We start from the raw sequence: 19552 nt of genomic DNA on the forward strand, positions 1-19552 counted from the left end.
ATTGTTACCATGGAAATCCTCACTGCGCCGCGGATTCCAGCTGGGGTTTTTTTCCCTCTTCGTCTTCCTGCTCAAAACACAGCGCCGCTGCGCGCCCGCTTTGGATGTTATCAACCCATGTTCATTCTTCAGGTAATCCTTTATATAAAAAACAGAAACCGCCAAGCTAAAAACTAATTACGAAGTGAATGCTACCAGTCGAAATTTGCATTAATTTCGCGATCTCACTGCTTTTGCAGCTGCTCCATTCGCGCCGCTGCTCCTTTCCGCTTCTCAGTTCCGCTTCTCTTTCACGGTTACTAGCGCAACTTTACTTCGTTTCTCAGCAACAAAATACAGCCCATCGTTATTTATTGAAGATTTTACATTGCCAAAAACTCAGGAATCTAATGTTTCGTTTCGTTTTGTACGTTTGGAAGCTCATTCCCTCTCACATAATCGGAAAAGCCGGGGAATGGCGGTGCTTTTGACATTTCTCTGACATTTGGAAAAATATGGTTTACTAATTTTAGCATAACTCCGGTTATACTTGGCCTTTTAACACAATTTAAAAACTGGTGTGTAGTTTATAATGTGCACTTTAAGCTCAAGTTGAAAGTGAGACTGAGGGAGGCGGAGTCTTGCTGCTACGCCGTAACAAACTAGACGTTAAAAAGAGCTATAAGGCTATGGACCCCTATGGTTTAACGGATCGATTCTCGCGGATGAAAAATCAATACTTTCCGAGGGCGGAAAATATCGATATATATATCGCCGAATCGATTTATTTATACAGCCCTAATCTACAATAGTGATAGTTATATTAATGATAAAATAATGGTCAGTGCAAGGTAGCCTGCAAATTCTTTGGTGGGGGGCGGTGAGGGACCTGGATGAAGACTAGGGGGGCGCTGGCCCAAAAAAGGTTGAGAAACACTGCTCTAGAGTATTCCCTAGAGTATTCTCTACTAATAGCATAATATTTAAAACCAAGTGTGGGATTTATGAAACTTCAATGAAGGGCGACTTCACAACTTTTATGACTTTGGATGACACTAGAATTGTTCTTTATTGAAGTTTCACAAATCAGATAAAGGTTTCACAAATCCCACACTTGGTTTGAAATATTCTGATTTGAGTTGAGAATAATCTAGTCCAGATTTGAAGAGTCTAGGTGTTGTAGTTTTTTAGCTAAAGTAAATTAAAGATGCTGATGGTAGGGTAAAATTAGGTGGAATTGCCCTTTAGCCATTTCCCAAATTGGAAGCAGCAATTGGAAACCAACTTCAGCTTCATCCAAGCAAGAGGGGCTAACATACAGTATAAGAAATCTATGGTTGGCATAAAATTAATCTAAAATTCATCATTTAATCAAATATTCTCATAAATGATGGTGGCGTTGGCTGTAGGAGTTTGCTTTGCAATCGGTGGGATGCCAGATCGATGCCTGGTCTACTGCTGAGATTTCAGTTTGGTGTATTAAAGGCATTATTAAAAAAGAAACCAAAATATCACACCAGCATTCTGTTCTTTGTAAAAATTACTTTTGCAGTCTTGTTTATGGTTTTACATTGTAGATAAAAATATCAGCAAAATTTGTAATTTTGGCTGATTAGTACTGTTAAGTTTAGGGTAATTAACTGCTGGCAATATTACAATATTTTTTTATGAACTTTACAATTACTTATATTTTTACAATATATTTGTGTATTTTCTACATTCATGACTGTCAAAATTACTTTAGGATATATGTTTATTGAGTTATGATAATTCCTTGTATTTTCTACGGTAGTATAATGCTTTGAATATTACGGTCAGTAACTGTTGGTGTTTCACAATTTTCTTACCGTAAAATTACGGAGTTTTTTTGCAGTGTTGACTTACGGCAATTCCATGTATTTTCTACGGTAACAAAATGTTTTGGATATTACGGTCAGTAACTGTTGGTGTTTCACAATTTTCTACCGTACATTTACTGACTTTTTTTGCAGTTTCAACTTACGGGTAGTTCCATGTAATTTCTACGGTACTTAAATGTTTTTGGATATGATGGTCAAAAACTGTTGGTCTTTTACCGTTTTTTACCGTAAATTTACGGTAGACAGCGCTGCAGCCACTGCACATGGCAGGGATGAGAGTCCTCTTCTATCTGGATGACTTGCTTTTACTGGCTCGGTCCAGAGAGGAAGCCGCCATTCAGACCCAGAAGCAACTGGGAAAGAGTTTGGTTATTCCATCTCAGATGATCTTTTATTTGGGAGTGGAGCTGAACTCAGTTATGATGAGAACCAGAGCCCGATTGGCACAGCCGAGAATCGAGGCTCTGTCAGCACAGCTCCGCCATGTCAGGCCTCGCAGCATAATGACTGCTCTGTCAGTCATGCGGCTGCTGGGAATGTCAGCGACTTACGTTGTGATTCCACTGGGTTTGTTGCACATGAGACACCTCCAGAGACGGTTCGCTCGCCTGCGCATAGATCCTGTGTGTCAGAAGAGGCGCACAATCTCTGTTCCTCCTTCAGTGGGAGCCGATCTGACCCACTGGAGGAACCCCAGCATTCTGGCTGAAGGAGTTCCCCTCAGCAGACCCACGTCACACATATCGGTGTTCACAGACACATCCCTGTCGAGATGGGGAGGAACACGTCTGTCTCAGGTGGTTGGAGCACAGTGGCCAGACCACATGTCTATTCACATAAATATGCTGGTGGAGCTCCTCACGGTGCTGAAGGTGACTCAACACTTTGATCCTCTGCTGCAGGGTCAGCTTGTGGATCATGTTCTGATCCACACGGACAACAGAGTGGCAGCAACCTACATAAATCGCCAGAGGCGTGCGGTTCGCTCAGCTGTTAAACATCGTTTCCCAGTCTGCAGCAACTGGTGTCAGGTCGACCGTGGAAGCTGCCGTGGAGGGAGGACGCGCTCTTCCAGGCCGGGGCAGCGATCAGGAGCCACCCAGAAATAGGCCAGCATCTCTGGGTCTGGCGGCTGAACGGGAGCACCCAGGGAGGCTCGGTCTCCCTCAGGATGTGCTGCTCACCATTCAGGGCGCATGAGCCGCTTCTACCAGCGTTATATGCTTCGAAGTGGTCAGTCTTTCAACGCTGCTGCGCGGGAGTGGGCGTGGAGCCCATTTCATGTCCTTTAGGCTGTGTGCTGTCATTTCTCCAGCAACTGATGGACAGAAATTTAGCTTTCAGCACCATTAAAGCATATGCTGCAGCTATTTCCTCCTGCCATGAGGGTTTTGGTGACAGAACGGTCTTCAACCACCCGCTGATGAAGCGGTTTCTGAGAGGTGTCACACCCATTTGCTCCTCTATGGGATTAGACCCTGTTCCTGCGCGCTCAGGTTAAAGCTCCATTTGAGCCTTTAAATCAGACTCTTCTTGAGTTCCTGTCTTTTAGAACTGCTTTGCTGTTGGCCCTTTTACGTCTGTAAAGAGAGTGAGCAGTTTTCCGCTCTCTGTTGCTGCCTCTTGTTTCTGAATATGAGCCGACGGCAGCTCAGCTGTGCTGCGTCCAAATCCTGTTTTTACTCCTAAACGCTGCATCTCATCTTCTCTGTCCCGTGCGCGCGCTCTCGTTATGTGGCACGCACATCTGCACTGCGTCGCTCTCAGCGTCTGTTCGCGCATTAAAGAGATAACTCAGTGGGACGTCCTCTGTGCGCCCAGCGTCTTTCTCACTGGTTGTGAAAAGCCATCTCACAGGCTTATATTTCTTTTGGATTGGATCCTCCAGAGAATCTGTGAGCTCACTCCACCAGAGGGATTTCATCCGTGGAGGTTTGCTCACATTTGTAACAAAATGCAGAAAGTGGGTGTCAAGAGTTCTGCGTGGAGGAATGTCTGTGGAGGACATTTGCACGGCAGCTTCCTGGTCATCTCCGTGCTCATTTATTCGGTTTGACCGGTGTAATGTTTCCATGTTCTCTGTGACCCATTCTGTCCTTAGAATAAGGCGTGGACTGACAGAATAATTATTTTTGTTTCGTTTATTTACAAAGCATTTGAGAACATGGTTGTCCAAAGTGCTGTATAATAAGTTACGTGTTCTGTTCATCTTTACATTGTTACAGTTCGTAACCTTGCTCCTGTTCACAGCAGCAGGTCTCTTTATATCAACCTTTCTGACCAGAGCCTATTCTCCTCTCTGGTCTTCTGCTGTATGGGAGGCCGGGAGTGCGTAATTACGCAATCTACGCTGAGACTGTTTTTTGTTATATGCGAGCAGATGCTTCATGGTGGTGGTCTGGATGGACCCAGTGAGGCATAGACTACATACTGCTTCGCCATTAACCCACTAGCTATAGCCTTAAAGGACGAAGGCTATACCAAATAGAACGTTGGTTACGTATTGTAATCCCAGATTCTATGAGTATAGGCGCAGCCCTTGAAGCTGTGGGCTTCACTGGTTCCTAAATAGCTGAAGAAAAAGGCTGTTAGGGAGCTGTTTGTCCAGTCTGACCGTTATTTATACAGACCAGGGTGGTGGGGCCCACCCAGCAGGTGGGCGTGGACTAAGCTTTTTTCAGTGCTGCGCTGTGCACGAGGGATAGACCCACTAGCGATAGCCTTAAAGGGCTGTGCCTATACTCATAGAATCTGCGGTTACAATACGTAAACAACGTTTGTCCCACAATAAGTAGATTGTGTAGTGGGAAAATTTATGGTTACTATGATTATTAGCTGAATCATTGCATAGCAGTATTAAGATCCTTGTGTGATGCATTAGCTCATGAAAGAGATTTCTGAAGCAGGTTCTCTGGCCTTAACATTACAATTAAGTCATTGAATTGTTTCTTTCTTTTTGTTTCCTGGCTCCTAGTGAAGAAGACACGTGTGCCTGCTGTCTAGTCCGCTGTATGTTCTGTAATCAAGTAGATTATCAAACTATGCGATCGGAATGAAACTCTCCCTATAAAACTGTAAGCTGTGTTCTGCTCGGGACTCTTTCTCCTGAATGCGTTCAGTTAGCAGAGACTTCAAACACTGTTAAGTCTTCAAATAAATACTGATTAAGAATATATTCTTTCTCTGGTTCTTGAAAGTTTTGCCTCATTCTTTGTTAAAGGAAAATTTCCACAACAGTTGTCAGCTCTGTGCGCCTTTATTGTTGTGTCCTTGGGCAAGACACTTCACACGCCTACCCTGCTGGTCAGAGGGCCCGGTGACACATGATGCCTCTGTCAGACTAACCCAGGACAGATGTGACTACCAGTTCAGAGAAGGATAGACTAAAGTAAAATACAAAACTGTTTAAGTGAAGTAGTCATTTAAAAAGAATGACTAACAAGTCATTCTTGTTAGTCATTCAGGTGCTAGAGGAGAAGGAAGGATGAGCCTGCTATGAACTGACAAACAGACGGTGCAACAGATTTCAGCTTTGTCTCATTCTGTATCAGCACGGCATCACGTTGTCCCCATTTTACCGAGCGCTTCCCATAGGGAAAGGTGCCAAGTTGATGGTGGAGATGGTTCAGTACGCCCAGTAACAGTGGAGTGGGTCTCCTTGACTGGCTTCTCAGATCAAAATTGCTTTAGAAGGCTTGACAATCAGAAATACTGTGCAATTTTAGACAAACAGAGCAGAGTCATCAGGGCAAAACAAGAGGAAGAATATAACAAACAGCAGAAACGGCTCACCACACACAATCAAGCCACATCACATTATAATGCTGATCATTTCTACGGCCCTTTATGTTCCTCTGTAAGAGTTCACTTTACCTGAGTAGTTGACACATTTTTTGGTAAAACTGCGAGTTCAATGTACAAAAAATCCTGATATGATCAGCTGCTTATTTTAAATTGTTAGCATTACTTTTGGTAGACCGTCAGCTTTCATTACACTACCTGTTCGGTGAGAAAAGAGGGCTTATACGCCCCATCAGTAGAAGTGTTGCCTGTCCCCCGCATGGACTTCATATGGGAGACCGCCATACGTAGTATGGTTAGCTTATCGGGCTTTCGGGCCAGGGCACTACAGGTAGGGACCATGTCTGACAGCTCAGTGATGTACTGGGTCATTTTGTTACGCCGGCGTCGTTCAATCTCACTGTGGTTCTCTCTAAAACAGAGGAAAGAAAAGAATACACAGCTAATGACTGTAGAATCATACCTACCTCCAATTTAACTGACACAGATTCTCAACAGCTTTATATCATGTCATCTCATATCATCCTTTAGGTGTTAAAACTAAATGTTTCAAAGTTAGTTAAACAGTAATAATTACTGAGGCACAACTCCATCAGACAAAAAGAGATTCATTTATGGAGTGAATCGTCTCAAAATATCTGTGCGTGTGTAAAAAGATTTGTGCGTGTGTAAAAATATCTGTGCGTGTATAATACTGGATTTGTAAACCTTAAAAATAAAATAAACCTTCTCCTACGCCTATAAATGTTGAAAAAGTGCACACAAACAAAACTGCATTTACACACAGATCCGGTTACGAGTGCACAAGTATTTTTGAGACTCATTTCACGCTTAGGGGAAGCTCCCAGATTTGTGTGGAGATGTTGCGTTTACATGCTAGTAAAAGCTGGGACATCTGAGTTTTGCTCTGAGTCTAATGTTTTTATCCTCTGACGTTTCTCACTGTGCTTGTGCCGAAGTGGCAAATACGTTAGTTTGGTGGAAAATGGTATATCTCAGCACTTTCTTATATCCATCCATCCATCCATCCATTTTCTTGCACCCTTGTCCCTTAATGGGGTCGGGAGGGTTGCTGGTGCCTATCTCCAGCTAACGTTTCGGGCGAGAGGCGGGGTACACCCTGGACAGGTCGCCAGTCTGTCGTAGGGCAACACAGAGACACACAGGATACACAACCATGCACACACACACTCACACCTACGAGCAATTTGGAGAGGCCAATTAACCTAACAGTCATGTTTTTGGACTGTGGGAGGAAACCGGAGTACGCGGAGAAAACCCACGCATGCGCAGGGAGAACATGCAAACTCCATGCAGAGAGACCTCAGGCCGGGAATCGAACCCAGAACCTTCTTGCTGCAAGGCAACAGCTCTACCAACTGCGCCACTGTGCAGCCCCACTTTCTTATAATATCCTAAAATTATTTATAGACATATTGTGTATTTTTGAGCGGTAGAGGAGACTAGGTGGTCTGAAAAAGGACCACTGAGTGGCGGAATGATCCGCTGGCCGGAAAAATAGCCAGGCAAAGCCAGATCAGCCCGGTGGTCTAAAGTAAGTAGGAGCTAAACCTGCAGGTTTTGCTCTCCGATTATAATGAGACATGGAGTAATTATAAATGATTTCAGATAACGTTTTATATGTCTGGTATTTTGATACTCTGGCCTCCTCATATGTTTCTGTTAGCAGGAGCTAATGTTTATGCTATGCTACAGTTAAATCCGTGGATTTTTACTGTCACTCTAAGCACAGTTTGATCTTCTATCTTCAGTCTTAACTTTAACCCAGGTTGATCTAGTTTTATGATGCCGAAGTCGGCAAGCATCGTCAGGAGTTTATGGCATTTATGGATGTTGGTCACTATCACTTCATTACTGCTTGCTTCAGCAGTAATGAAGGAAGACCGGGACCTGCAGAAACATAATCTGCTGCTAGACTTTATTCACCATAACAAAATGAAAGGTACTTCATTTATGTTGACTTTTCAACATATTTAAGGATTTAGTCTAATGTTCACACATAGGCCTGTCAGAATAATCAATAAATCAATTAATCGAATGATAAAGTAAAACAAACTCAATCATTTCCATTGCCACGAGTTATCGTTTCTTTTTTTCTTTCTACCAAAAACTGGAAGATAAAAGTCCTCAGTTTGGTACTTTTCAAAATAAAGTCTAACCGAGACCAATTTTGTTTAAAAAGACTTCAAAATTCATTAGTTTTATTTATTCTGGATATTAAAAATGTCTTCCAGTCCCAGTGTTAAATGTGCATTAGAATTTAAAGTTTAATGACCTTTGAGAATGTGTTCTTGCATTATTATTTCGTCATTACCATTATATTACTTTAAAAAATGGTATCAAAAGAACTATATTATCGTTTGTTGAGAATGTCTGGAACAATTTATCGTGTGATAATGCAGTATAGTAAAAATGTTTCATGGTGACAGACCTATTCACACATCCTCCAGAATCTTCAGATTAAACTGTTTGTGTCTGGATCTCTGAAATCCACAAAGACCCCATTTCATTGGCTCTTAAACAAATATATACCTCGTCTGCAATCCAGGACAAACCTGCTGTTCCTGTTCGTCTTCATTTCAAGTTGATTAATGTAGATGGTAAAATATATTCAGATGGTTTCGTAAATTTCTTAATTGATATTTTAACACAATTGACAGCTAATAAACACATACTTAAGAAAATAAATATTTTATGCATTTATTTAAAGTACCACTGCAAAAATAGCCTTCACAGCAAAACATTTAATGCATAAACATTTGATCGACATAAAAAGAAACATTTCTACATACATTGTGATGATTCAAGTAATGTTCTGTCACAGTCAGGTTTGTCAGTGCATCAGCTGTTCAGGAAAATCAACATAATTTTTCTAACACTGTCTATTTGTACTTTTCTCTGCATCTTCAGACAATCTGCAGCTGAGATTCTGGGAGGTTCAACACCAAAACCTGAAGCTTCAAACTGAGCAGTCGATTAGACCGAGGCGCCTTTCAAACTACAGTAGTTAACCTGCTCTGTTGGTAGACATTAGGGGGTCTCCTCAATCTGTACAGATTGACCTTGGTTGTATTTGAATACACAGCTTTACGGTGTTTTCTTTTGTTAATTGATTATAGCAAATATTTGAACATCCATGTAAGTTTTAGGACATTTCATTGTTAACTTTAGGTAGCTGTGAATCCACCCGTTAATCTGAACCTATTTTGTTAAAGATTCAACAGATTTGTTGCATTCTTAAATATTTAATCTGTCCTTTGTGTGCAGTGAAATGAACATTAAAGTTAATTCAGGAAATACTTTTGTCATCTTCTTTCTACAGTATAAATCGAATGATGCCTCTATTAAAATGATATATTTGTAACATCAAACATTTTTTGTCATAAAGCAGTGGTTAAACTATGGCTAAATGTTTGTAATTTACTTTCAACAAATGGAAACCATTATGGTATTAAAGTAGAGATACTATGAATACTCCTCATCTACCTCAACACAGGTAAAGTTTCCACTGTATGCAAGTGAATGTGATTACGATTGAATGAAAATTGTACAGCAGGGCTTCAACTTCAGTTCATAAGGGTTGGTGTCCCCCAACCTTTAGATGTCTCTTCTTTAACGCACCTGAGTCAAATGATTCCATGACTCTGGAGAACTTGACTGTCCTAAGCAGCCATTTAATTCAGGTGTTTTGGACCAGGACATATCTAAATGTTGCAGGACACCAGACATCGATGCCTGGATCTGAGGATCCTGTTAGAGGATCAGTGTGTTCCTGCTGCAGCTCAATTGGATCAGAAGGTAGACGAGATCTGAAAGATACTGATACTCCAGAAAGTGAAATAACACCAGACCCAATCCATCAGTCAGCCGTTTTGTCCTGGGTAGAGATAAATATAAAATGTTATTTATACACATAGAAAGTAAATACATTAGAATCGAATGGCAATTTTTTTCACTTAATTATATTCACTTAGTGAATAAAGTAAAAGGCAAATCAGAATATCTCACAAACTATATATACAAATATCAGTCAGCAACATGACTTAGGAATTTGATTGGAACCTTTTGGGCAAAACAGAAACTGTAAGAACCACCCAGAGATAATGTTTATGGATTAAAGACTCAAACTGCGCTGAGTGTGACAGTAAAAATCCACGCTTAGCTGCGAACAGCTAAAGTAGCATAGCTGACAAACATTAGCTCCCGCTAACAGAAACATATGACGAGGGCAGAGTATCAAAATACTAGACGTATAGAACGTAACCTGAAATCATTTATAATTACTCCATGTCTCATTATAATCGGAGGGCAAAGCCTGCAGGTTTAGTTCCTACTTACTTCAGAGGACAGATCACCGGGACGCTCCATCTTGCTTCTGGGTTTGCCTGGTTAATTTTCCGGCCAACAAACCATTCCGCCACCAGTGGTCCTTTTTCAGACCACCTAGTCTCGTGTACCGCTCAAAAATGCACAATATGTCTATAAATAATTTTAGGATATTATAAGAAAGTGCTGAGATATACCGTTTTCCACCAAACTAACATATTTGCCACTTCGGCACAAGCACAGTGAGAAACGTCAGAGGATAAAAACACTAGACGCAGAGTAAAACTCAGATGACCCAGCTTTTACTAGCATGTAAACACACCAATCTACACACAAATCTGGGAGCTTCCCCGAAGCGTGAAATTAATCTCAAAAATACTTGTGCACTCGTAACCGGATCTGTGTGTAAATGCAGTTTTGTGTGTGTGTACCAGGTGATTTGTGTGTACTTTTTCAACATTTATAGGAGTAGGAGAAGGTTTATTTTATTTTTAAGGTTTACAAATCCAGTATTATACACGCACAGATATTTTTACACACGCACAAATCTTTTTACAAACGTACAAATCTTTTTACGCACACACAAATCTTTTTACACACACACACAAATCTTTTTACATGCGCACAAATCCTTTTACGCACACACAAATATTTTACACACGCACAAATCTTTTTACACGCGCACACATATTTTGAGACTATTTTTACTCCATATTAATTGCATTTAAATATTTACGTGAGAAGTGCAACTATTTAAAAACATGACCTAGAATTACCTCAGGTGGATATCTTCCAGAGTCAACTGCTTTGAATATTTATTTGAAGAATGATCAAAATGTCATACAAACTCATATTTTAAAGTATTGGAACATTGTCTGAGTTAGATATGCTTAGTTTAGTGTTCAAGAGTCCTTACCATTGACATTTTTACATTTCTCCAACTCAGACTGAGATTATTTATCTGTGTTAGGATCCTGTGCTTTGAGGTTTGTTTATTCTGTGTTCCTTAGTCTCTTTCTGGCTTTTCTTTTACTTTAGTTTAGTCCTTTCTGAGTGATTCTAGCTTATCATTTACATGTCTTGAGCCTAGTTATTCTTTGTTTTTCTAGTTTAGTTTCTTAGGTATAGATATTCCTTAATGTTAGATTTATTTCCTAGTTCCCTGTGTACTCTCCCTCACACCATGTGTCACTTTCTTAATTTTTTGAAAATTATTTATTATTGTTTCTTAAATGTTCAAATCAACATGCAGCCCAAGCCTGTGTGCTATCAGGTCCTCTTCAAAACCTCAGTAAACAATGACACAAGCTGCACAAAAACCATGAATGATGCAAACTCAAAAAAATCACAAATACAAAAAAGAAACGCAAACAAAAATACTGGCAATCACAGGAAATAGGAAGGGAAAATGCTACAAAGAAAAACAACAGCATGTATGAAGTGCTGAAATCTCGCTCCACAAAATGGAAATGCTCCACACCTCTAGGGAGAGTCGACCAATAGATTTGTAGGGGACAAGATTCTCAGTAAAATATTCTCACTATTGCACCTTTTCCACAGGCTCTACTTCAGTAGCCCTGCTCTACTCAGACCAGGCCTGGCTTGGCTCTACTACAGGGTTACCACCTGTCTCATAAAATACGGAATCACCCCATATTTGGCTGTTAAATGTTCCATCTCGAATTGAATCGATACGGGACATGATTTGCTCCGTATTTCTATAAATGTCAGATAGACATGTCTGTTGCACACATATGAACACCAAGTGTAACAATAATGACGAAAATAGAACACGGAAAATATTAAAGTCAGCTAAATTCTCATAGAGGGAACTATAAAGGACCCCCAGAACACTACAGACCGACACTGTTGTGGTTGCCTAGAGAAGGACATTACACAGCTGCGGGGAGCTGCTGTTAACCCGCGTCTTTTTAACCCTTTTATGGCTACAATTATAAAGGTTCGCATGAGCTTATTTTTTATATTTTTGGATGCTGCACAGCCATTATTTGTAGCATTTCAATAACCAATACATCAATAAAATCCTCAAATCCAGGTCTTTCACAATGTATATCTTAGTAATCCATAACAACTAAATAAAATGCTAAAAACTGCAAAGAAAAATCCCAAAAACGTAATTCGGTTCATAATTTCTTTCCAATATATTGCAAATATAACAATTTCCTATCCATATCTATCCATCCATTCCATCCATCCATCCTGCCAAAAAGTTTTTTGCGTCAGTTAAAATTGGAATTGGCGAGTCAGGCTTTTTAAAGATTGGTCATCATGGATTGGCCAGAAAACTGCAATCTGTGCACCCCTGGCTTGCATCGTTCATGTGTTTCCTGTTAATTTTGTCATTTGCACCTCTCAGCCACTGTAGATTTGTCTTTGACGCCACCCATTTACACTGACTTTATAGATTCTGACACTGAATCTATTAATATTGATTGTAGACCACTTGTTCAGTCACTTATTTTATTCTTTTCTACATGGAGCTATAATGAAACCAACTGAAATATCTTAAATGGGGACTGTTCTGTTGTTTACACCATGCTAACTAGAGACCTACGCTGCTCTTAACTTTGTTACATCAACTGTTTCCACTATTTCAACAGTCTCTGCGTTGTGTTTTCAAGTTGGTTTCAAACATTTATCCTAGTGTATTTCTGATGGTGAAAAATATAAATAGGAGAAATAACTTGTTCCTATCGATGTCACAGGAGGCTCACAAAAAGTAAAAAAATATTTTCTTATTTTAGTTAGCTGTAGCCATTTGTACAATTGAAGATCCGATCCATGCTGCTTGCTTTCACTGCTCTCACCTTGAAAATTTGCTGGGTCCCTCACCATCCTCATCGTCAAAGTCCATTCTGTAAAATAAAATAGAATGACAGTTATTCAATTCATTAAATCTAGCTGCCAACTTATGGCACTTTGAATTATTTTATTTATGCTTGAATTCATTTCAATGTACTTAAAAAGACAAATAGACCCAATATCTATGTTCAAATATTTAATTCAAATCCTGTATCTAGTCAGAATGATGTTAATGAACAATTAAGTTCAGCCAGAACTTAAACAAAAAACTGGATAGGCTGAACAAGTTTTGTAGTTGTAGCTAAAATCAATAATATTGTAGTGACAATATTAGGCAAAGGTTAATTTCTACTGAACTGCATCTGTACTTATCCATTTAAATCTCAGTTCTGCATTTGATTCAGTCAATCTGGTTTTTCAGTATTCAAGTAAAAGGGCTACGTATAAGTGCACACAGCATTTTTATATTTTTATTTGTAAAAGATGCTAAAAACCCATCCATCCATTCATAATCCTACACGCTTATCCCTAGTGGAGTTGCTATGGGTGCTGGTGCCTATCTCTAGCGATCAACGGGTGAGAGGCGGGATCTCCCTGGACAGGTCATCAATCCATTCAGATGTTAAAACTATTTGTAATTTTTCTTCCAATTCATAATTACTCATAAGTACTTATAAGTTACAAAGTAATGCTAAACTTCTTTTTGTTTAATCACATAAAATCCAAGTGATACATTAATTAATCGCAGAATGCCAGGTTTGAAGGGTATATTTTTGTAGGATTCTGTATAAATTTCGGATTTTTTCTTCTGTGCTAGAAAAGAAAGTGTTTCAGCAACAGAGCAGAACTAAAGACACTTACCCTCCTGATCTCCTCTTCCCACCGCGGCCTGACACGGCACCTGCCATTCTCACCTGGCCACTCCCAACTCCTCCAGGCATCGCTACCGGACCTGGCAGCTCACTGGCTATTTCTACAGCATGCAACAATTAAGAGCAGAGGACACAATATAACAAATATAACAAACATGTTTCACCCAAAATGAGCAAATCTTAAATTTTACACGAACTCTTTAAGAAATCCCATTGTTGATCCAAAAACATTGCTTAATGTTAATGCAGCTTGTGTTATCTTTTCAACAGAAAAGTGATATTAATATTTAGTAGATCCTCCTTTTGCGAAAATAACAGCCTCTAGTCACTTCCTGCAGCTTTTAATGAGTTCCTGGATCATGGGTGAAGGTATTTTTGACCATTCTTCTTTGCAAAACAATTCCAGTTCAGTTAAGTTGATGTTTGCTGAGCATGGACAGCCCGCTTCAAATCATCCCACAGATGTTCAATGATGTTCATGTCTGGGGATTGGGATGGCTATCCAGAACATTGTAATTGTTCCTCTGCATGAATGCCTGAGTATATTTGGAGCGGTGTTTTGGATAGTTGTCTTGCTGAAATATCCATCCCCTGCAAAACTTTAACTTCATAACTGATTCTTGAACATTATTCTCAAGAACCTGCTGATATTGAGTGGAATCCATGAGACCATCAACTTTAACAAGATTCCCAGTGCTGGTATTGGCCACACAGCTCCAAAGCATGATGAAACCTCCACTAAATTTTACAGCAAGTATTTTTCTTGGAATGCAGTGTTTTTTTCTCCCACCATGCATAACATCTTTTTTACGACCAAACAACTCAATCTTTGTTTCATCAGTCCTCTGCACCTTATTAAGGACATAATAAGGACAGCCTCTAATGGTACAGGCTCTGCCTTTGCATATCTCAAGCGACTTTGTGGTGTGCTTGCAGAAAAGGCTTCCATCGCATTACTCTCCCATACACCTTCTCCTTGTGAAAAGTGCGCTGAATTGTTGAACGATGCACAGTAACACCATCTGCAGCAAGATGATGCTGCAGTTCTTTGGAGGTGGTCTGTGGATTGTCCTGGACAGTTCTCACCATTCTTCATCTCTGCCTCAAAGCTGATTATCAATGCTGCTAAATTTGATTTTAAATGGTTTCAGCATACATAAAAGAATTTAAATTGTTTAACATTTAAATGTAAGATTTTAAGGAGCTAGCAAGTTTACTTTGTAAAAGCTCATAAAACAATCTTTATAGTTAGATTGTTTTGTTACCATAGCTAAAATCTAATTCTATGAGTTTACATTGATTTAACATTTAGTTGTTGCAGCATTTTCATCAAAAGACACAAAATAAAAATTAATTATTATATACTGAGTTAAAAAAAAAAAACTTCCCACAAGAGGATTTTAACTTCTCTGCGTATTATTACTTGCAGGAAACAATTGACATGATGCCAGCTCCGCCCCCATGCAGACGTGGTGTTGGGATCCGGAGGTTCTGTTAGTGTTTTTCCACCAGAGGGCGCCCGAGGCTGTTCCACCTGAGGGCGTGTGTTAGCGTCTGCTGTTCACCGAGACCTATTCCGTCATCTGGAGGAGTATAATTGGAGGAGGCTGCCGACACATCTCTGCCAGAGTAATAGCCAATATGACCCTTTGCACAGGCTCGCCTAGTGCTCAACCTCTGACCAAGATCTGTTCCTGTATTCTGATCTCCCTGTGTCTCTATAATCCCTGTGACGCCCTGGCATTTCCTGGTGTAGCCAAGAAGCTTGGCTTTCTGAAACCACTCCTCGAGACATTGTGAGTGTTACCCATTAGATGCCCGAGTCCTCCAAACCGTTCCAAACCTCTCCTGGATCATCAAGTCGGCAGCTTACCTCCGAGAAAGGACCCTCCAGCTCCACGTCTTACCTGTCCGCCCTCCAATGCTGCCTCTGCGCTCATTCCACCGCTCCACTGACGAGCCCCGGATCCTCAGAAGCCCCCTCCCGGTCCAGATCCTCCAAACAAGGAAGTTATCAAACTTACCGCTCCGTTCTGCAAAATCCCAGTTACCCTGAACTCACCATCTCTGTCCTCCGTAGAAATCCTGAGCTCCAGTCTGACGCCCATCTGGACCAAACCCCTGCACTGTCACTTGCTCATTGTATAATAAACCTTTCAATTCAATTTCTGTCTCCGGAGTGTGTTCTGCATGTGGGTTAGAAAGCTCAACACCAACATGACACGTGGAGCATGTTGGTGCTCCACGTGTCATGTACCTCATTCCAAGGTATTCGTCAGCAACTGATCAATGGCAGTCACAATTTCTCAGAAAGAGTATGTCCCTTATCTAAATGAACTGACTTCGATGATATTGACAGTGTTTATCATAGCAAACTATACCATATGTTAGTCAGCACGAAGGTAACCGGTAGTAAGCATACAATTTTTTATCATTATAGTGATAGTCAAATCAAGCCCTGTAGCAGTTAATTAGGCAATTAAATAAACACAAGTTAATTAAAAAAAATAAAATAAAAAACAAATATGACCCTTTGCACGTGACGTCACTCTCTCCACCATGATGGATGTCCAAATCTATGCTCTCCTGTATATAAAGCCTGTCAAAATAAGTACATGTGGTAGCCTAATATCGCTTTTATTTAGTTGATTTCACAGTAAAATGGTCACAAGGTGCTGCGCAATAGCTGTGTGAAGCTGACACCCCACCCACGTCAAAAAATCCAGCTAATAGTCTGAATGGTTAGTGCTCCGTTTGTGCAGGTTTGTGCCGTTAAAATTTTTGTTTGTGCAGTTTTGGTTTCTGAGATATTAAAAGTTATAATTTTGGCAGATGACGTCACCGTCACCCTATCATGTTCCAAATCAAACCTAAGTGTGGGCTACTTCTTTTAATTCTTCAGATTCTCAGCTGTTGTACAATGTGTACATTTTGTTTTGAACTTCAATAAAGACTTAGAACAAGAAAAAATGTGTCTCATTTCAAGAAATGTTTTAAGATAGCAATGTTTTTTCACGAACGTAGCTTCTCTCCACAATAATTGAATCCTGCTAATAAAGGACATGCAGCCTGACCCTAACGTATGTGTATAACCTGTTCAACTGTGCTTTGATTTCGGAGGTGGTCTGAAGAATTATATTCACATTGTTGATGTACTGTCTGCTGATTATGCAGCAAACGTGTAAAAAAATTACATGAGCCTATAACGGCCAATTTGCTAGTTGCTTGAGCAAAGTTTTTGCAGAGTAAAACGGAAATGTGTCATTATTTCAAAGTTCATCCAAGTAATGTACTTAATATTTAGTAAATATATTTTCAATGCAACGACTTTCATTTCATCCAATTTCTTACATTAAATGTGTATGGGCTTCAAGGATTTTGAAAACTCCACATGTTTTGCGAACTTTGACATAGTTCTCACACAACTGGGATTGGCTCCACCCACACTGTACTGAGCGATTTAAATGATTGACATAGTTGCAAAGGGTCAATACTACGGTATCCCTTTTGTCATAAATGCTGTTTTAACCTAAACGATGTAAAATTATCTGGAAGTAATCTGGCTAATGGCTCAAGGCTTCTTGCTAATGTCTAAGCATCAAATAAATGCAAATCAGTCTGATTAAAATAACAATACTGATGTGTGTGTGTTGATAACCATAGGGGGGAAAAAAATCCATCATAGCACCCTCAGTAAAATGCTTAGGGAGAGTAAGGGGGGCCCTTACTACCTGCAGAAAAAAATTTCTGGAGCGACCACTGTTAGTAAACTGCAATTATTTTTGATTGCTTTTTAGGTTGGCCAATGAAACTACTCCCCTTCTCCCAGATTTCACAAAATCTAACACAGAAGCTAGTTGCTGATGTTTTTAGCAGCAAGCAGGGACTAAGTCAAATTCTGATCAAGGCCTATACAGGCTTATACCGGCCCTGCATGATGAGTTAAATTCGCTGCACTGTGCACAGCATTAAGTAAACAAGATATTTTATTTAATGCTGCTAATGTGTCTTTAATAGCTCTTCCATTTTGTGTCCACTGATTTTTAATAAGCATCACAGAAACTGTTTTGGTTGCTTAAGTTTGTGGGACGAGATTTTCAGATCTCGGCACGGCCGCAAGCATCAACTCTGGCTGACTAAGTGGACAAAGCATTTGGTATGATTTGATGCTTCGTGTAACCTAAAAAATATTAATAGTAATAAGAAATAATAATAAAATAATATAAAACCAGCACGATGCGTCACTACGAGGAGAGCGTGTAAGCTCCTCATTGGGTTGAACCTGCATTTATCGGGAAAACAGAGCCACACGCTGGGCAGCGTGTTGAGATGTAAAAGCCGCATAATTCTTTGTTTATACAAAGATGAACCAATCTCATCACTCCCTCAACACGCACCTCTGAAACTGAAAGCAGGTTTTGCCTGTCACCCTGTGTCCAGTTTGAGTGAAAGGAGGTGCGTGCGATTCCTGCTGAGGTAAACTAAAGAAATAAAGCAGCGACAGGACGTTAGGTAACGCAGAGGCTTACCTAACGTCCAGTGATTGGTATGAGGGGCAGTTTAGGACAAAATCTATGTTTTGTCCCTCACACACTACAAAAAACTCACGCACACTCAAAAAAAACCTCACGCACACTCTAAAAAACTCACGCACACTCAAAAAATACTCAAATTGCGTATACATACTACTAAAATGTCACACGCACACAAATTTTATCTTTCTCACACACATACACTGTCCTAACAACTCGCACACGCACACAAATGCTATCTTTCTCGCACACATACACTGTACTAATATGTCGCACACACACACAAATGCTATCTTTCTCGCACACACACTGTACTAACAACTCGCACACGCACACAAATGATATCTTTCTCGCATACACTGTACTAACAACTCGCGCATGCACACAAATGCTATCTTTCTCGCACACACACTGTACTAACAACTCGCACATGCACACAAATGGTATCTTTCTTGCACACACACTGTACTAACATGTCGCACACATACACAAATGCTATCTTTCTCGCACACATACGCTGTACTAACAACTCGCACACGCACACAAATGTTTCTCTCACATACACAAGACTAAAGTTGCACACACACACACACACACACACACGCACACACACACACACACACAGTACTAGGACTTGTTTTATGTATGTGTGAGAGTGAGACTCGTTTTTTGAATGTGTGAGAGCGAGACTCGTTTTTTGAATGTGTGAGAATTGTCACGGAAGAGGCGGGGCATAATTTTTTGATCAAACTGCGCATGCGTTGATCCTAAACTATAAGCTTCGATTGTTGACTCACTGTATGTTCTATTACTTAGTATATTTGTGCTTTTAAATATATATAGAACCTTAAACTTTCTTGTAGCTTAAATGTGCTATAGAAATAAATAAATCTGATTGATTGATTGATTGATTGGTTAAAAATAGCAAAATTGCTGTAGTTGTCTGTCCACTGGGTGCCAGCATTACAGGAATTATTAACTGGCGCAGAAGAAGAAAGAGTTTGCCATACCGAACATGGCTAACTCTAGTTCAAAACGAGGCGGTATAGGACCGCAGCGAAATTAGTTTCAAGTTGGATACTCGATATTCGAGCTCCGGGGAGTAGCGCCGTTTAGCTCAAGGTTGATCCGATTTATGAACGCTAATGTCGACCGGGGGTTGTCCACAACTCCAAGCCGCAGCGCCCGAAGGTTTACTTAGGGACTGTCAACAAATTACCGAACCAAACATTCCTGTCAAAGAAATGCTAATAAATGCCTTGAATTGTAACCAACTAACTAATTGTAAGTGCTAATTCATGCTTTTACATGACACAATATCATCTATTTAATTTTAAAG

At 40.1% G+C, this 19552-nt stretch overlaps 1 protein-coding gene and 1 long non-coding RNA gene across 5 annotated transcripts in view; one reads left to right on the forward strand and one right to left on the reverse strand.

Moving 5' to 3' along the window:
• arnt2 (aryl-hydrocarbon receptor nuclear translocator 2) overlaps positions 1–19552 on the reverse strand; it is a 161662-nt gene that overhangs the window by 120229 nt on the left and 21881 nt on the right. For 3 of the 4 annotated variants that reach the window (XM_008405010.3, XM_081604958.1, XM_081604957.1), the window contains exons 2-4: positions 13671–13782; positions 12815–12862; positions 5838–6051 (exon numbers count right to left, since the gene is read on the reverse strand). In XM_008405010.3, the coding sequence (XP_008403232.1) occupies positions 5838–6051; positions 12815–12862; positions 13671–13782 (374 nt within the window). Of the gene's footprint in view, positions 1–5837; positions 6052–12814; positions 12863–13670; positions 13783–15588; positions 15611–19552 lie in introns of those variants that run through there. The other variant, XM_081604959.1, reaches the window with a different exon arrangement.
• Positions 2–15604, forward strand: LOC145551057 (uncharacterized). Its single transcript, XR_014086827.1, has 3 exons — positions 2–132; positions 15111–15310; positions 15438–15604. It is a non-coding gene; the product is annotated as an uncharacterized LOC145551057 (long non-coding RNA).

Source organism: Poecilia reticulata, chromosome 3 (genome assembly GCF_904066995.2).
Source record: "Poecilia reticulata chromosome 3, P_reticulata-male-v2, whole genome shotgun sequence".
Lineage (NCBI taxonomy): Eukaryota > Metazoa > Chordata > Actinopteri > Cyprinodontiformes > Poeciliidae > Poecilia > Poecilia reticulata.